General features: G+C 37.7%; 1 protein-coding gene across 1 annotated transcript in view; it reads right to left on the bottom strand.

Moving 5' to 3' along the window:
- The window catches only part of LOC106876859 (cytosolic carboxypeptidase 2), a 54,753-nt gene that overhangs the window by 24,378 nt on the left and 10,016 nt on the right, over positions 1-20,359 (bottom strand). Inside the window, exons 6-13 of the mRNA XM_052973453.1 lie at positions 18,203-18,267; positions 15,072-15,145; positions 14,349-14,431; positions 12,971-13,056; positions 10,167-10,294; positions 7,622-7,754; positions 4,390-4,517; positions 2,617-2,737 (exon numbers count right to left, since the gene is read on the bottom strand). Coding sequence (XP_052829413.1) covers positions 2,617-2,737; positions 4,390-4,517; positions 7,622-7,754; positions 10,167-10,294; positions 12,971-13,056; positions 14,349-14,431; positions 15,072-15,145; positions 18,203-18,267 — 818 coding nt within the window. The remainder of the gene's footprint in view (positions 1-2,616; positions 2,738-4,389; positions 4,518-7,621; positions 7,755-10,166; positions 10,295-12,970; positions 13,057-14,348; positions 14,432-15,071; positions 15,146-18,202; positions 18,268-20,359) is intronic.

Genomic DNA, 20,359 nt, shown 5'->3' on the forward strand with positions numbered 1-20,359 from the left:
AAACTTTCAAAATACAAAGACCTGGAAATAGAGGTAACTCAAATGTGGAATCTAAAAACAGAAACAATTCCTATCATAGTAGGTGCCTTAGGTATAATAAAAAAATATTCTGACAAATACATAACAAAAACACCAGGACTTACAAATATATATAACATACAGAAAATTGCACTACTGGGCACTGCACACATCCTACGCAAACACTTTCAATACAGTAACCATAAGAGCATCACAGCAAACCACAGCACATACCAAAGGCACACAGAGCTGCGCTCGGTAGTGAAGTGAAAGCACGTTATAAAAATAAAACTACTGAACAATAATAATAATAATAATAATCTTTTCTACTAAAAGCACAAGGCCTGAAATTTTGACCCCAATGTTACAAATGTGTCGAAAGAAAAACTGGGCATAAGAAGCAGCAGATGTCATGTACAAAAGAGAAGAATGTGTGGGTATGGTCATGTGATGCAGATGGATGAGGACAGCTGTATAAAGAAGCGCTGATTGCTGAAATAGACGGAGCTGTGGAAGAGGGAGATCCAGGGAAATATGGGATGAAGTAGTGAAGATTGACCTCAAAATGATGAGCTTCACACAGATGATGATAAAGGACCGAAATAAATGGTGATATTCTGTGCTTGAGAAGAACCATTTATCTCAGCAAAAACGAGGGGGCAAGCAAAAGCGAAATCGGGATGGCATCTGTGCCCAGCGTCGCCTTTCTGGCACTTGTGCCCGTGACATGTGTAAGGATTTTCGAGTGAGATCGTTGCCAGTGCCCCTGGACTGGCTCTTGTGCGGGTGGCACATAAAATACACCACTTTGAGCGTGGCTGTTGCCAGTACCGCCTGACTGGCCTTTGTGCGGGTGACACGTAAAAGCACCCACTACACTCTCTGAGTGGTTGGCATTAGGAAGGGCATCCAGCTGTAGAAACTCTGCCAAATCAGATTGGAGCCATGTGTAGCCATCTGGTTTCACCAGTCCTCAGTCAAATCGTCCAACCCATGCTAGCATGGGTTGGACGATTTGACTGAGGGCTGGTGAAACCAGATGGCTAGCATGGAAAGCGGACGTTAAATGATGATGATGATGATGATGATGATGAATCCCTCCATCTGTCTTCGAAATGTGGTACTACTTGTTCCTCAGAAGTCATGTGCAAGAGAGAGAAATGTGTGGGTATGGTCATGTGATGTGGATGGATAAGGACAGCTGTATAAAGAAGTGTCGATTGCTAAAATGGATGGAACTGTGGAAGAGAGAAAGATCCAGAAAAACATGGGATGAAGTAGTGAAGATTGACCTCAAAATGACAAGCCTCGTACAGATGATGACAAAGTACTGAGATGAAGGGTGATGTTCTCCATCTAAACAAAAATGAGGTACTGTTAAGCTTTCCCCCGCAACTCATCTTCTAATATCCAACCCTCCATCAATCTTCTAAATGTGGTACTTACTTATTCAAGTGCTGTAAATGATGCCATTCATCCTTTTATGCTTCACATTACATCCCTACTACTGTCCCTTATCACTTCTTCCTCCACCCTAAACCACTCTTATTTCCTTCATGTTCCCCTCTGCAAACTAATATTCACTGGTTCCACCTTAACCTCCATCTCTGATCCTCTGACACATTCTAGCATACTTTCTGACTCACCCAACCTTTCTGTTCCTCTATCTCTAATCTTCCTCTCTTATATTAACCTTGTATTTTGAGAGTAACCCCTCACACATCTTCTTTCTCTCTTTCCAGCTGTGAAAGCCAAGTATTCACCTCTTCAGCAAAACACCTCTTCCTGTCCCTCTATCATATTTTCACATTCTCCAATACTATTCCTGATTCAGTTGAAGGGCTCTCGTCTTGCGAGTACCTGGTGACCTCATTAATGCTGGTGGCATGAAAAAAAAAGCACCCAGTACATTCTGTGAAGTGGCTGGCATTGGGAAGGGTATCCAGCTGTAGAAACTAAGCCAAAGTGTGGATTGGAGATTAGTACAACCTTCTAGCTCATTTGATCCTGTCAAACGATCCAACCCATGCCAGCATGGAAAAAGGGATGTTACATGATGATGATGATGATGATGATGACACACTATAATACATAACCATGTACTTCCTCTATAGCAAGACACCTATTTCTACCTCTCTGTTTCTTTGTCTCACTTTAACCTTTCATCATCTGGCACAAGATCCTCTCCTCCAATGCTCCCTCCCCTCTCAAAATCCCTTGTCTTGCAAGTTATCTGGTCACCCTGCCAGTGCTGGTGCCACGTAAAAAGCATCCAGTCCACTCTGCAGAGTGGTTGGTGTTAGGAAGGGCATCCAGTCATAAAAACCCTGTCAAAATAGACACAACAGCCTGGGGTAGTCTTCTACCTGGCCGGCTCCCGTCAAACTGCCCAAGCCATACCTGCATGGAAGTCGGATGTTAAACAATGATGATGATGATGATATAATATAATAAAATATAGTATAATGTAATATAATATAGTATAATATAGTATAATATAAAGTAATATAGTATAATATAGAACAATATAATATAACAATATAACATAGCATAATATAATATAAAGAATACTCAATACTGTAGCTACAGTAGTAACACCTGCAGGTCTGAATATGTGTATGGGTAGCTGTGGGCAAAATAGACAGTGTCATAACTGTATGGAAACTTGAAAGTCCATGTCAAACTATAAGATGATTTTCTTTGCGAGGTATCTTCAGAACTGTCAATGGAAAAGCAGAAAAATTAATTCTATTAAAGATTTATAATCAATTCTTTAAATGAAGCAGATATATGTTAAATAGAATATGAAGAAAAAAGGAAAATTAACCTTTGAAAATTAGAAGCATATATATATATATATATATATATATATATATATATATACATTCATTCTTTGAATAATAATATTTTATAAGCTTAAAGCATATAAGTGATCACCATGTATTGACTAAAGAAAATAGTCTAATACTGGAGCATATAAGCCCTCGATGGAAAAAAGTGGGTTTCCGTACACGTGCCCCAGTATTAGACTATTGTTTTTGGTCAATACACAGTGATTGCTTATAAGCTTTAAGCTTATAAAATATTATTATTTACAGAATTGTCACTCATCATCGCTTCTCAAATCATCACAGAAAATGCACGCGCACACACACACACACATATCATTATCATTTAACATCCGTTGTCCATGCTGGCATGGGTTGGATGGTTTGACCATAGCTGGCAAGCTGAGGGGCTGCACCAGATTTCAGTCTGATTTTGCATGGTTTCTATGGCTGGATGCCCTTCCTAATTCCAACCACTCTGAGAGTGAAATGGGTCCTTTTTCATGCTACTGGCTCAGGTGCAAGTTGCGTGACACCAATATCTGCCATGTCTATGATTTCACTTAGCTTGATGGGTCTTCTTCTCAAGCACAGCATATTGCCAAAGGCCTCAGTCATTTGTCATGAGGCCTCAAAAGCACTCAAAAGGTGCTTTTTATGTGCCACCAGCATGGTTATTAGTTCTGCGACAGGTGCTTTTTACATGCCACTGGCACAATTGCTTGTGCCACGACACCAGCACCAGCCACATTGCCTCTGTGAGGCCCAACACTTGAAAGGTGCTTTTATGTGCCACTGGCATGGGTGCCAGTTAAGTGACACCAACAATAGCAACAATTATGATTTCACTTAGCTTGACAGGTCTTTGCACATATATATATATATGTATACCCTTAGGGGTTAGACTAATGATCGTAAGGTCACGAGTTCAATACCCAGTGGTGCAATGTCTTTGAGCAAGACACTTTATTTCACGTTGCTCCAGTCCACTCAGCTGGAAAAAATGAGCAGTACTTGTAATTCAAAGGGTCAGCCTTGTTACATTCTGTGTCAAGCTGAATCTCCCTAAGAACCACATGAAGGGTATATGTATTTGCATAATTCCACCAAATAGTCTGGACATTAAAATAACCTTTTTAGGTGAATTATACAAAATATTCTATAATTATATACGTAATTATAATCAGGGATAAGCTAATTGCTTCGCCACATACCGAAATTAGAAATAGATGCTAATGTCATTTCAACTACCATAAGTATCTCCGAGACAATAACATACTTTTTTATGTAGGCAAAAAGAAAAATGATGAATGCACACGACTAACCAGAGATGGAATGTTTATTCAGACAAAATAAATTATTATTGTTATTTATTCAGAGAGATCTTGTCCTCCCCTTTTACTTCCATGAACTATGTATGGAATTGTGAAGCACCCAGCAAGTGCTAATCTCATTTTCCTACACACACATACATACATATGAGTGAGCATAAAATTATAAGACAAATGATGAGGAATTAGAAAGAATTTTCAACCAAACTTACTTGAGATTGCTTTTATAGTATTTGATGTTATATCCAATCCTTTGCCAACCAACTGGATGAATGTGATTAACTGCAGACTTTTCACTGTACATCAAAGGCTTCATTCCATAATTATAGAGACTGGTACTCTGCAATAAATGTCAGAAATGTAATTGTAAATTTAATTTCCAAACTCCAGTGGTTCAAAAGGCAGCAATCATTTTCTTGTTTACATATTTAGGTATTTTCATAATTTTTGTCAAGTGGGAAGAAGCAGGAAGATTTGGTTGCTATTTCTAGCAGGTTAAGTGACTTCATAGAAGCTTTCTCATTGACTTCCCTTTTATCTTTTACTTGTTTCAGTCACTAGACTAATGACCATGCTGGAGCACGCCTTGCAGAATTTTAATCAAATGAATCAACCCCCAGTAATAATTTTAAGCCTAGTATTTATTCTATTGTTCTCCTTTGCTGACCCACTAAGTTATAGGGAAGTAAACACACCAACACCGATTGTCAAGTAGTGGTGGAGGACAAATACAGACACAAAGCACACACACAAATACATACATACATACCTACCTACATACACATATACATACAGATATACGACAAGCTTCTTTCAGTTTCCGTCTACCAAATCTACTCACAAGGCTCTGGTCAGCCCAAGGCTATAGTAGAAGACACTTGCCCAAGGTGCCACACAGTGGGACTATAGTAGATGACACTTGCCCAAGGTGCCACACAGTGGGACTGAACCCGGAACCATGTGGTAGGGAAGCAAACTTCTTACCACGCACCCATACCTGAGACTTGTAAGCATAGACTTCCTTGTTGTTTTTTATTTTTTTAATTTGTTTACAAGATTGTTATTTTGAAATCATGATGATAATGGAGATGATTTTTAAAATCTATCAAAATTATTATTTCAACTTAGCCTTTCATACACCACCTTCAATGTACTTGTAGAAATAGGTAGTGGTAAACTGTAGTGAATTGAATAAAACAAAAATAACAGCTTGGTGCAGTCCTCATAAACTGCCATTTCCTATTGAACCATCCAACCTGTGCCAGCTTGGAGAATGGACATTAAATGATGATGATGATGATGGTGGTGGTGGTGGTTATGTTGATGACGATGACAATGATGTGAATCGAATTAAACTGAAGTGAATTGAATTAAATTATTGTGAATTGAACAAAGCAAATATTACAACATGGTGCAGTCCTCTAACCTGCCTTCTCCTGTTGAACTGTCCAACCTGCACCAGCTTGGAAAATGAACATTATCGGATGATGATGGTGATGGTGGTGGTGATGTTGATGATGATGAACTGAACTGAATTAAACTGAAGTGAATTGAATTAAATTAAACTGTACCAAATTAACTTGCAAGGAACCAAAATTATATTGTAATGAATTGAATTAAATTGCAGTGAATTGAACTGAATTAAACTAAACTGAATTAATTAAATTGTGATGAATCAAATGGATTTTGTAGTGAACAGAATTAAATTATGAATTGAATTAAATTGTAGTGAATTGAGAAAAAAAGATTATTGCTAATACATCAATACTTTATTAATCAGTCTAATTGGTAAGAATGCTGAGATTATAAGCAGAATGTTCATGGACAATTAGAGGTGCTATACAGTCACTATTGAAATCTCAATGCAGGTTGGAAACAGGTCTCTCTCTCTCTCTCTCTTTTTATGGTCCATGAGGATATTGTGAATACAAAGTGATTACATATCTTTTATCTTTTACTTGTTTCAGTCATTAGACTGTGGCCATGCTGGGGCATAGCCTTAAAGAACTTTTAAGTTGAATGTATTGACTCCAACACTTTTTTTTTTTTAAAGCCTGATACTTATTCTATTGGTCTCTTTTGCTGAACTGCTAAGTCACAAGGATGTAAACACACCAGTACTGATCATCAAGCAGTGATGGTGGTGGTGGTGGTGGGGTGGGGGACAAACACAGAGACAAAGACACAGGCACACACACATATGTATACATATAGTACAACCCATACCAGCATGGAAAATGGACGTTAAATGATGATGATATATATACACATATATACAGCAGGTTTCTTTCAGTTTCTGTCAACCAAATCCACCCACAAGGCCTTGGTCAGCCTGAGGCTATAGTAGAAAACATTTGCCCAAGGTGCCACTCAGTGGAACTGAACCCAGAACCATGTGGGTGGGAAGCAAGCTTTTCACCACACAATTATAACAATATTGGCTAAAGATCTACAGATATATTCTGAGGTACTATGTACTACGTAGTATATCTATAGTACACTTATGAGCCAGAGGTTAGAGTGTGTTAATAACCAACTTCATGCCAATCCTTTGGGCAGCCTTGATGCACTGTAAAATGTCTGAGTGTAGCAGCTATCCCATGGAGCAATACTCTGCTGTGGGTCCCACATGAGCTTTGCAGAGGACCAGTAGTTTTACTCTTTCACTTGTTTCAGTCATTTGACTGCAGCCATGCTGGAGCACCGCCTTTAGTCAAGAAAATCGACCCCAGGACTTATTCTTTGGAAGCCTAGTACTTATTCTATCGGTCTCTTTTTACCGAACCGCTAAGTTACGGGGACTTAAACACACCAGCATCGGTTGTCAAGCGATGGTGGGGGGACAAACACAGACATATAAACTCACATACATACATCTATATATATACATATATACGACGGGCTTCCTTCAGTTTCCGTCTACCAAATCCACTCACAAGGCTTTGGTCGGCCCGAGGCTATAATAGAAGATACTTGCCCAAGGTGCCACGCAGTAGGACTGAACCCGGAACCATGTGGTTGGTAAGCAAGCTACTTACCACATAGCCACTCCTTTGAAGTGTAAAATTGGCTTTTAACAGGAACCTTAGTTGTTGTGATGCAGTCTTTGCTAATTTAATACTTAAGCATTTAAATCAATCATATCCGGCCTAAATATTCTAGCTGTTTTATGTTCAAACCAACCATATCCAATCTCTCATACCTACCCGACAATGCCATTCTAAAGATAAACAATAACATCATCAAAACCTCAAAGCTATGACAAAACATGAATAATTCAAAACAATGTGAATAAATAAGCATTACATTCAACAGAATAATCTGAATGCAAAAGGGTTAAAGATATGAATTTAGCAGGAGATATTCTCAGTGATGGCTGGACAGAAAATCAAAAATGACTAATATAACCCCCCCCCCCCCAAACAAATGAAAAAACATCTTTACCTTCATAAGATTAACTATGGTAAATCTGTATGGCACATTTTTTCTGGTATTGGTCACTTGGAAATAAAACCATTGAGTGTGACTCCTTGTGTACAGGTCACAATGAAGATATAGCTCATAGTCATTATCTCCCCTGAAAGAAATCAGTGCACATGAAGTTAACTTTAGTAGGGAAGATAATAATAATAATAACAATAATAATAATAATAATAATAAAAATAATAATCAATGTAGTAACTTTGACATATGTTTAGAGGGAAAATAATATATAACAACTCCATCATCATCATCTGCTGTCATTGTCATCACTGCCATCATCACTATCACCAAAACCTCCATCAATTTCCCAGCAGCAGCAGCTCCACCACCACCACAACCACCATCATAACCATGACTATTACCATCATCCTTGTCATTACTACTATCACCACGGTAACAGCCATCCACTACCACAACCACCATCACCAGCACCGTGACTACACTCGCTTCTGCCATCATAACCAACACCACCTTCAATATCATTGCTACTACGACGACGACCACCACCACCAACACAATATCCACCTCAGTCAACAGCACTAGTTGTTGATGCTACTGTTACATATTACCAGCGCTAATGGTAACATGTAATCCAGCACAACTTTTTTTCTTTTTTTACATGGTTAAGTAATCAATTGACTAAACCTGGCAATCCCACCACAAAGTTAACCTAGTGAGATGGTTGCTGGAAACCCCATGAGGATAGAAACAAAATCTGTCAAAAAGACGTCTGGATCCAGCATAGAGTCAACTATTTAGAAACACTGCATAGGGATACAGAAATATTCAAGATGGGAAAGGAGTGCTTTATATCCTCTTTGGGAATTATAAACCCCTAATTCTTGATAGAACACATGTTTAGGTGAGGGGTTGATAGAGCTCCTTAACTGCCCCTCTAGAGACAACCTATCTGAACTGTCTTGCAGAGGAGCCAAGAAAGACAAAGATTTAAGAAATACATACTGAGAGAAAAGCAAGCTGTGGTGGTCGGCTTTAATGGCAGTTTGTGACTGACTAGATTTCTGGCTGTTTCCTTCAGCTACAGGGAGGAGGTACTAGGTACAGGGAGGGGTCACACTTGATACTAGATCAAGCCCTTTCACAGTAAAGGTAATGATACAGGAGAATGACCATCCTTTATAATTCTACTATAAAACATCATTGTTCATGTGCCTTCTCCTGTAATGAGGATCATAGATCTTTAGAGAAGTCAATATCATTATGAGTGAGCCAAGATGACTAATTTCTCCTCTTTAAAGCTGCAGGAAGTTGCCAAAAGTCTACTCAGCCAGAAAGCGCATTGAAGCTGACCCCCACAGCTTGTTTTTTCTTTCTGAGTGTATTCTGTCTTTCTGGACCCTAACTGTTATATGGACTGTTAGATTTGTTTGTTGTTCGTCTGAAGTCCCATATTTCAATGTGGTTCGTCTGCGGTCCCTGTTTCGTTGCTGTTTTGAGTGACTGTCGAGGTTGAATGTTATTGGGATATATATGGCGAGGAAGACATTCTTGTTTCTTGATAACTAACATTCGGTGAGTGAGTTCTTTGTTTATAGTTAATAAATAAATGTGATAACTAAGTTGTACAACTCGTGTTTTCTCTGCAAGTTTTCGAGAGGAATACAACACTAACCCTAACTCTAACCTGCAAGATAGCAAGCTAGTGCGGATAAGTTTCTCCTCTATTGTTAAGAAGCCTTATCTACCCATCTCTTAGACACAAATATTCTGGTGACAATTAGTGGTCTTATAATGCTTATTCCTCATCTTGAGTATTTCTAAATTCCTGGGCACTACCCCCAAATAGTTAACTCTATGTTGGATCCATACATCCTTTTGACAGGTTTAGTTAGGGCATATCATCATCATCATCATCGTTTAACGTCCGCTTTCCATGCTAGCATGGGTTGGACGATTTGACTGAGGACTGGTGAAACCGGATGGCAACACCAGGCTCCAATCTAATTTGGCAGAATACACAACAATGATAATGAAATAGTGCCACTGCCATTGTTTCATTGTTCTATACAGTAAGTGTAGCATAAGTGGGATCAATTGCATTCCCCCAGATGTCTGTGTGACAGAATATTTTGTTGCTGGTCTTTCACCCTTTAGCATTCAGATTACTCTGTCAAATGTAATGCTTATTTATTTGTGTTGTTTTGAATTAATCATGTGTTATCTCGTAGCTTTGAGATTTTAATGATGTGACTGTTTATTTACAGAGTGACATTGTAGAGCAGGTATGAGAAGCCAGATCTGACTGGTTTGATCATAAAACGATCAGAATATTTGGGTTAGATATGGTCGGTTTAAGTGCTAAAGGGACAAAAAGTACAGTCGTCAAAGACCCAACAATTAAAGAAAAAATGAGCTGTTCAAAGGATCCACAGTTCAAAGAGAAGATGGCTCTCATCAAATCCAATGACCAACATGAGCAAGCAAGACACACAAACACACACATACACACACAGAGTGTTCAACGCAATGAATTATTATAACTCACACCCTAACAGCTCTGGCAAGGTTTCCACTTTCGAACCTTGATTCAAACTGTAATTCTGTTGCAGCTAAATAGGTTACATTTTGATAGTTGTTGGTGAAATCGGAAGTTTCTGGATCGCAAGGCAGGGCCTTTATTAAATACAAATTACAAACAAAAGTCAATTTTTTAAACTTACAACTTTATATCAGGACAAAGATTACTTTTAAACTCTTTTGTGTAATTTCCCAGGATTGATACATCACCCATATCAGATTTGGTATCAGAATATTTATTGTAATGTTCTTTGAGACAGTGGAGATCCAATGAGGCAGGTGCTTCAAAAACAATTTGAACCTAGCTATAATAAACATCATCATCATCATCTTCATCATCATCCTTTAATATTTTCCATGTTGGCATGGGTTGGATGCTTTGACCAGAACTGGCAAGCCGGTGAGCTGCACCAAATTCCAGTCTGATTTCGCTTGGGTGTCCTTTCTAAAACTAACCACTTTACAGAATGGACTGGGTGCTTTTTATGTGGCACCAGCACTAGTGAGGTCACCAAGTAACTTGCGAGATAAATGTAGGTCCCTCGACTGAGAGGGGGAAGTGGTATTGAGGGAGGTGGCTTTGTGTCAGGTGATGAGAGGAATGATAGAGAGACAATAAATGGTTACCCTGATTGGAGGGGGAGAGTGGGAAACAGAGAGGAGGAGAATGGGAAATAGTGAGAGATAGTGTTGTTGTGCCAGGGTTTATTCTCAAGGTATAAGGAGGTGAATGTAAATGGAGTGTGTGAGCAAGAAGTTCATGAGAGTGCAAAGAGGGAGAGAGGAGTGAAGGGAGAATGCAATGAGTAGTGAAATATAGGTATATAGAGGAGCAACAGGACACCAATGATATAGTTGTAAGAGGAAGGATAGGAGAATGAGAGAGAGAGATGACAGAGCAGCACTGGGCTGCAGGAATTGGGGTGCAGGTGGGTGGGTGAGACGAGCATAGTGTATGAAGAAAAGTAGTTTGGTTCGTTGGGGTGGGACATGTGAATTAACGCTATGAGGGAACAGACCTGATGGAAAATAACAGATGAGAAGAGGTAGAGATCAGATGTTGAAGATGCACAGAATGACTTGCATTTCCTAGTCCCCCACCAACTCTCCCTGCAATAAATGACCCTGGCTTTTCTATACTGTTCTGGGCCTGAATAGCCCTTTTAGACACTGGCACCCTTTGCAACCATCAAGTTGAAGAGGCTCAATCACCGGTTACAGATTGGCTACTCAAATATATGTTAACACTGCTGACAATAGGTGGAATACACAGTGCTTTCAGTAATCAGCTTTGCTAAAGCAAGTGGATCTTCTCAAGCACCTCATATTAGACATCTCAGTCCATTGTCATCTCTCAGTGAGGCACAACATCTTGAGATCAGCCCTCACTACTTCATCCCATGTCTTCCTGGGTCTCCCTATTCCACAGGTGCCATCCACTTTAAGCATTTGGGAGGTAGGCAACAACTGCAGAGAATGGTTAGAGCTGAAGAGTAGATGCAAGAAGTGATGTGTGCGTGTGCGTACCATTGTCTAGGCATCATGGAAAGGTACTAAATGAACATCATCATCATCACACTAGCAAGGTTGTGCATTTCCAGTTTTCTGCGAAAAACCTGCCTAGATATGGGATAATATTGCTCACTAGGAAACAGAAAGGGCATCCAGTTGTAGAAAATCTGCCTCAACAAATTCCATCTGACTCATGATGATGGTGATGAAACATTTAGTTCCACTGATAATAAATATATCAGTTTATAAGCCTAAGGTGCAGGACTGTCATTAATTTCAACATTAATAAAGGGCTGTGATCAATATACTGCAATGTGGCAAAATAACAATATTACAATGAATTTAATTATCGTATTTTAATGTGTATAAGGAACCCTCATGTATAAGGAATCTCCTAATTTGGAGATTTGAGGTTTGAAGAATTAAGTAATTTATTAATATCTATAATCTACACTCTCGGAGTGGTTGGCGTTAGGAAGGGCATCCAGCTGTAGAAACTCTGCCAAATCAGATTGGAGCCTGGTGTAGCCATCTGGTTCACCAGTCCTCAGTCAAATTGTCCAACCCATGCTAGTATGGAAAGCGGACATTAAATGATGATGATGAATACTATCCATGTATAAGAAACTCCCATATTTTTTAAGCCTAAATTTTGACAAAAAAGGGTTCCTTTTACATGTTAAAATACGGTATATCACATATATCAAATTTAGGCGGTGAGCTGACAGAATTGTTGGCACATCAGTTGAAATGCTAAGCAGTATTTCATCTATCCTTATGTTCTGAGTTCAAATTCTGCTGAGGTTAACTTTTCCTTCCATCCTTTTGGGGGTTGATAAAATAAGCACCAGTTGAGCACTGGGGTCGATGTAATCAACTTAACTACTGAGTATGAGTATAAAAACTGCACCCCTCTGCCAAGCCATGTCAAGCCAGTGTGACAGTGTAGGCTCACCAAGCCAGTATAATCTGAAGTTCAAATTCACAGCCTCTACACCAAACCATAGTTGGTGGAGAGAACATGATGAGGCCCTTGTCCAGCAGTGGACTGAACATCGGCAATCCAATATTAAATTTTAACAATGCTATTTCATAGTTTTTACATTTATCATGTTTAACAGTTGAGAGTGACATCAGTTAAGAACTAACATCTATAGTTACCTGATTTTTGGTGGGGGTAGCTGAGTGGAAATTTTATAAATGAGTTGAAAATTTTAGTGAAATGCATGGCCAGTAATACTGATATTTTTAGAAACTTACGTCAGCATTCAGCATTCTTTTATTTTCAAATACAACTTTATTGGCTTTCAAATTACTTCTAACCCCTGGCATATCTTCCAACCCAGCTGCAAAAAAAAAACAACAAAAAAACAAATAAAAAGTGATATATTATATATTAGGTCATTCCATAAGTAATGTCTGGATTTTAAATAAAGAAAACAAGTGATCAAATCTTACATTTTAATGAAGCTTAATTGTCAATATAGTTTCCATAATTATATCTATTACATCTTCCCATCTACACATAAGCTTTTTAATCCCATTAATGCAAACTCATTTGGTTTCCAAGAGAAGAACTCTGAAAGGCCAGTTTCAACTTCCTCAGTTGTTTTGAGAGTTAGTTCATCCAAATGATTCTGTAAACTACAGAACAAATGGTAATCTGAAGGAGCAAAGTCTGGGGAATAAGGCAGATGAGTAATTTTTTCCCAGCCAAGTTCCTCAATCTTCTGTAACATGATCTTTGTAGAGTGGGGGTCTTGCATTGTCCTGATGAAACACCACTCCCTTTTTATTCACTAAAGCAGGCTTCTTTTTTTCTTCAAAGCAGCATTCCGACGCTCTAATTGCTGACAGTAGATTTGAGCATTAATTGTTGCATTAGCTGGTAGCAACTCAAAGGGGGTGACTCCTTTGCAATCCCACCAAACAGAGAGAAGAACTTTTTTCACATGGAGTTCCTTTTTTAGTTGTGGCTGGGCCTTTTACCCTTCATAAAGCCAATGTCTACAACACTTAACATTTTGATGAAAAGCTCTATTTTTCATCACCAGTCACCAGCCTGTCCAAATAGGGTGAGATGAGTTCATAAGAATCAAGTGAAGAGCAGATGTCCACTCGGGATTTGAAGTTGGCTTCAGGCAAATCATAAGGCACCCATTTTCCGAATTTTGGTACCTTTCCAAGCTGTTGAAGATGGCAGTGAACAAAGCTTGCTTGCTAATTCTTCAACTGAAACTGCCTGATCTTTTTCAAATTCTGCCAAAAGGAGATTGTCATCAAACTCAATTGGACGTCTTCTTCAGGCCTCATCTTCAAGGCTGAAGTCTCCACTTCTGAATTTTACAAACCATCTTGTGCATGTTCTTTTATTCAGGGGTTAGTAGCCCGCGCTCTTAACCACTACACCATATGCCCATGGGCATATGGCGTAGTGGTAATAATAATAATAACATTGAAAAATACCTTAGGAATGAGAACCCAGGTTCGAAATTTCCCCAAGACGCCTGATGAAAGCTGGAGGGTATATCAGCTGAAACGTTATGTTAACAACAAACAAGATGAGGACAAATATCCATCGAATGTGAATAACGAGTAAGAAATAAGGGTTCTAATTTAGAACTGTTTTTGTTCTTACTTTGTTGATAGAAAGGTTCAGGGTTGACTGGTACAATGCATAAATGCCTGATATGGCTGGTTTTGATTTCAAGTCCACGTGGCCTGCGGAAAACAGATATGAACATATTGTTAGGAATTATTTGAAACAAGTGGAAAATACAATATAAAAGAAGTGGAGAATATCTCATCTATTTAACAATATTCCCTTATGGTGATATTGTTTCCTCAAATTCTGTATACATATATATTTTTCTTTTTCATTTTATTTTATTTGTTTCAGTCATTTGACTGTGACCATGCTGCAGCACCACCTTTAGTCGAACGAATAATCGAGCCCAGGACTTACTATACACAATAATACAAACTTGGATATCCGTCCATCCATACACACATATGGCTGTTCAGTTCTAGTAAATTTCACTCACAAGTTGTTAGTCAACCTGAGGCTGCAATAAAAGATACTTGCCCAAAGTACCACACAGTAGCACTGAACCTGAAACCATGTGGTTGGGAAGCAAACTTCTTTACCACACAGTCATGACTGGGCCTATGACAAGCATCATAAATCAGTTAACAGTAGTGTTAACATTTGAACTCACAACCAACTAATCACTGGTCAAACTTTTGAATTCACCATTTGTTGGGGGGCAATAACGAGCAATATAAATATAACAATACATGCACACGCACCCCCTCCCCTCAAACTAACAAACCAAATGGAATATATAAAAACACAACTGACCATCGAGCTTCACTCTGAGCACCTAATAACTGAGACATAAAATGTAAATCACGAGGTTCCTGAAGTTTGAGAATCTGTCGAGCAAAGAAAAACATTGTTGAAAGATTTTTAAAAATTTTCTACTCAGGAATACAAATACAATCTTATGAATGAGAACAAAAAAAAAAACAAAAAAAACATATATAGTCACTTTTACATAGTATTTTCATCAAACAGAAATTTAAAAACCTTTGTAATAAATAAGCAAAAAAAAAAAAAACAAGAAAATTGCAGCAAAGCTGCATGCTAGTGGTATCAGACGTAGCATGCAGACCATCATATAATTTGTTTTATTAGTCTCTTCCATTTTATGAATTCAGTGTGTACATGCACATTGCATGTTCATACTTTTCTTTCTGGTTCCTCCTAAAAACTGTTACAGATCACAACCATCTCACAAACCTGCGTTTGTGACAAGTGCTTTATGCTCCAATAGTTGTGAAAAAATGGATCTTATTTCTATGGATCTTTCTTTCTTATTCCTTAATTTCAAATTCAAACTTCTAATCCTACCAAATATTATGAAGAAATGATTTTCTTCCTTGTACTAGGGGACACCACATGTTTGACAAAAACCTTTTCTGTTATATACAGCTGTATTTGAATTTGGATAACTCCTGTCCTAATAGTTTTATTACATATTTGTCAAAACCAACTGAGTCAGGAAGTTTGAATGCTGAGTATTCTAAAAGCCCATGGATAATATATTATTATATAAGAAAGACATCTAGTCTTTTTCTTTTTGGAGTGTGTGAGGGGTGTACTGTCTTAAAAACACAAAAGACCATGAATAACACACCATAAATATTGATAATCTGCTAAAAAACAATCTACAAATTAACAGAGCTTTATTACATTATAGTATGTTAAAAATAAATATTATCAACATTAGCAGTATTAATACCAAAAGGCAATCTTTAAAGGTATTAACAATGCTTTCATTGCTAATATTTAGTTTTAAAAAGCCTGCTGGCTATTTGTAACACCAGTGACTGAAAAGTCAGTTATTCTACATATATTGTTAATGAGATTTGACTGTCATGCAGTGAGTAGATGCCTACCACTGAGGAAGTGCATGTATGCTAAAATTACATGATCTGGCAGTTCTGGTGCTCATGCTAGATGGTTGTCATCTGCTAACAATATACATCTGTGCTCTTAACGCTGTATGTCTATATGAGAGGATCTATCAAGTCAAATACCAGAGTAATATGGTGTTCCAATAATACATCCACATTAGGGTGGGTATAAAGTTTACTTATTGTAAAACTTAGCCTAAAGACATGTCTTATATAGACCCTTATATTTTCATTGTTCATTTTTGTATTTAGTTTGCAACATTCTTGATGTGAACTCATGTGTTGAAACATATTTAATTGTATTTCTGGAAGGTCATTATGAAAACCTAAAGTTGAGAGGCCATGTAATCAAAGAGGTTGTGAAGGACTATGAAAGGATTTTAAGGAACCAAGCTGACTGACTAATTGATTGATGGAATGATTAATCAAACAATCGATTAATCAACTGGTTAAAATGGTTAACCAACTGACAAATAAAAATAAAGTGAAACAGAACCAGTGTATGTGTCTATTATTGGATAAATAATCCTCCCAAGATACAACAAAAAGGATATATTATATATGAAATTATAGGGTAACTTATATACATCTACCTATCCATACATGCATATGTGTGTGTGTGTATTATTTAAATTTTATGGAACTAAAGTAACTGAAGCTCGTCTTTAGAGTATTCCATTAATTTGTGGCATTTAGCTTTATCATACATAGATATTGATTAGTCTTTGATAAAAAAGCCATACACAAAATTTGTAAGGGAAAGACTGTAGTCAACTGAATAAGCCTAAGGCATGTAATTTTTTTAATGGTCTCAGAAAGGTGAAAAGTGACATCAAACACAACAGAATTTAAATTCAAAAGAATTAACAGACATAACGAAATGCACTAAGGTATGTATGAATACATACATACATGTATGTGTCTATATACACACATTCATATACATGTATATGTATCTATATACATACATACATATACATATATATGTATCTATATAGATACATACAAGGGGGTGCTGAATAGGTTCTGGCTTTAAAGATATTGCAAAAGGCCTGGATGGAGGTCCAACCTTTTAACTTCTTTTACAGAGCTTAGAAAAACTGAAGGACTGCTGTAATAAGCGTGTGAATCTGAGAGGGGAATATGTTGAATAAAAGTATAATCAACTGATCCTCCAATATTTTCTTTTACCCAAAGCCAGGAACTTTTCAGCACACCCTTGTACATGCAATTATATGTCTACACACACACACACACATTTATACATTCATCCATCCATACATGCATAGATTCATACATGCATATCACGACTGCTGTTGCTATTCCTCTGTTCTTTCCTGTATAAACATTTAGACATTTGGCACCATTCTCAAAGACATCTCAACAGATAAACAAAAGACCTTCTGTTGCTGAGGAGAACCATGTAAGTTGTAAATAAATATAATCAATAAAGGACAATTCAACAGCATCCAACGCCACAAATATAGAGATATATGAGAAGTGAATATTACAGGAGTTGCTGAAGCATAAATGGCGTGTCAACTTGGAGATGGCAGATGATTCTCAACTGGTGTTTTGCAGTTTTTTGTAATTCTCTTTCACATGCTTCTGTGTTTTTGCCCCCATGTCATATAAATATTAATTTCAACTTATGGCACAAGGCCATAATATTTTCCAGGAGGTGTCTACAGTTCTGGTATTTGAACTGTACTAAATCCATCAATGCCAGAAGGATGAAATTTTGAGTAAACTCCACAGGGATTTGAACACAGAACATAATTAAAATAAATAATCCAATATATGCAAGATTTGGTGCACTGCCAATACCTAAATTCACGGCCATCTATCTTTAGCATAAAAATTGGTTTCAAATTTTGGTACAAGGCCAGCAATTTTGAAGGAGTGGATATGTTAGATGTTGATGATGTTGATGTTGATGATGATGATGATGATGATGATGATGATATGACATATTCTTAAATATGTAAGGCTGTACAATTATTTAAACCTGACCATTTTCCCTTCTGCTTGTGTTGAAATGAGTTGTGTTGTTCCTTGTATTCCATTTTTGAACTTGTCTGTAAATAAAATAAAGGAAATCAGTTGAGTAAATGACAAGAAAGTTATTATGTTTTAGCATGAAGGATACTGTCTATAGTCTATAGACAGAGTTCATAAGCCAGAAGAAAAGATGTATGATACATGTATGTGCATTTGGGAAGGAAAGACAGCAGACTTCAGAGTGAAAACATGCAACGTTTGGCACTGAGTTTAACTGTTTTCATACCAACCAGTCTGAGAGTGGAAGCATGTGGATTAGTGGTTAAGCTGTTGGACTTATGATCATAAGATTGTTGTTTTGATTCCTGGAACAGGTGACATGTTGTGTTCTTGAGCAAAACACTTCATTTCATGTTGCTCCAGTCTACTCAGCCAGCAAAAGAGAGTAATCCTGTGACGGACCAGCATCCCATCCAGGTGGGGAATTTATACATCATGGAAACTGGGAAACCAGTGCTTATGAGTCAGTATGACTCAGAGAAAGTAACTTTACCTTAACCAGTCTGAGATCACCCTTGGTTCTATGATACAAGCATTTTGTTGTTAAATGGTCTAAAATTTAATATTAATATTAATTTGTGTTTCAAAGGCGGTGAGCTGGCAGAATCATTAGTACGCCGGGCGAGATGCTTCATGGTATTTCGTCTGCCACTACGTTCTGAGTTCAAATTCGGCTTAAGTTGACTTTGCCTTTCATCCTTTCAGGGTCGATAAATTAAATACCAGTTGCATACTGGGGTCAATCTGATCGACTGGCCCCATCCCTCAAAATTTCAGGCCTTGTGCTAATAACAGAAAGGAATATTAATTTATGTTTCAAACTTTACATTAATAATGGTTTCAAATTTTGGCACAGGGATAGCAATTTGTGGGGAGGAAGTTAGTCAATTTCATCAACCCCAGTACTTAACTGGTACATATTTTATCAACCTCGAAAGGATGAAAGGCAAAGTCAATCTTGGCCAAATTTGAACTCAGAATGTAAAGACAGATGAAATGTTGCTAAGCATTTTTCCCAGGGTCTTAACAATTCTACCAGCTTGCTGCCTTAAACTTTACATTAATAATAATTTCAAATTTTGGCACAAAGCCATTCATTTCGGAGGAGGGGTTAAGTCAATTGCATCAACACCAGTGCTCAAATGGTACTTATTTTATCGATCCCGAAAGGATGAAAGGAAAAGTCAACCTCATCAGGATTTGAACTCAGAATGTAAATATGGATGAAATACCACTAGGCATCTTGCTTGGTGTGCTTAACTCATTAGCATTTAAGCTAGTCATATCTGATTAAAATACTCTGTCCAATACATGTTCAAAACTGGTCATATCCAGTCTCTCACACTTGTCATGGAGGTATATGGCTTAGTGGTTAGGGTGTTGGACTCATGATGATAAGACCGTGGTTTTGATTCCTGGACTGAGCAACGAGCTGTGTTCTTGAGCAAAACACTTCATTTCACATTGCTCCAGTCCACTCAGCTGGCAAAAATGAGTAACCCTGTGACAGACTGGTGTCTTGTCCAGACGGGGAATTTATATGCCATGGAAAACAGACCTTATGAGTCGCCATGACTCGAGAAGGTAACTTTACCTTATCTTATTTTTACCACATACCTGTCCAACAATACCACGCTTAATATAAACCACCACAACACTGAAATCTCAAAATAACACATGATTAATTCAAAACAATGAATAAATAAGCATTACATTTGGCAGAATAATCTGAATACTGAAGGGTTAATGTATCTACAGTGATGTAATCCTCTGTCTTACCCTTTACATTTTAGACATGCAACATCCAAAATAAACTTTTTTTTTCTGAAGGCTTTGGAGACTAGTGGCAGGGAAGAAGGTAGTCCTTCTCAGACCAGAAGCCTGGCTATGAATGCTTGCTGCAGAGTGAACTCTGCCTAACCCTTTAGCATTCAGATTATTCTCTCAAATCTAATGCTTGTTTATCCATATTGTTTTGAATTAAGCCTGCATTATCCTGTGGCTTTGAGATTTCAATGATGCAATTGTTTATTTTCAGAATAACATTGTAGGGTAGGGGTGAGAGGCCGGATATAGCCACTTTGAACATAAAACAAGTAGAATATTAGG

Source organism: Octopus bimaculoides, chromosome 15 (assembly GCF_001194135.2).
Source record: "Octopus bimaculoides isolate UCB-OBI-ISO-001 chromosome 15, ASM119413v2, whole genome shotgun sequence".
In the NCBI taxonomy this organism is placed as follows: domain Eukaryota; kingdom Metazoa; phylum Mollusca; class Cephalopoda; order Octopoda; family Octopodidae; genus Octopus; species Octopus bimaculoides.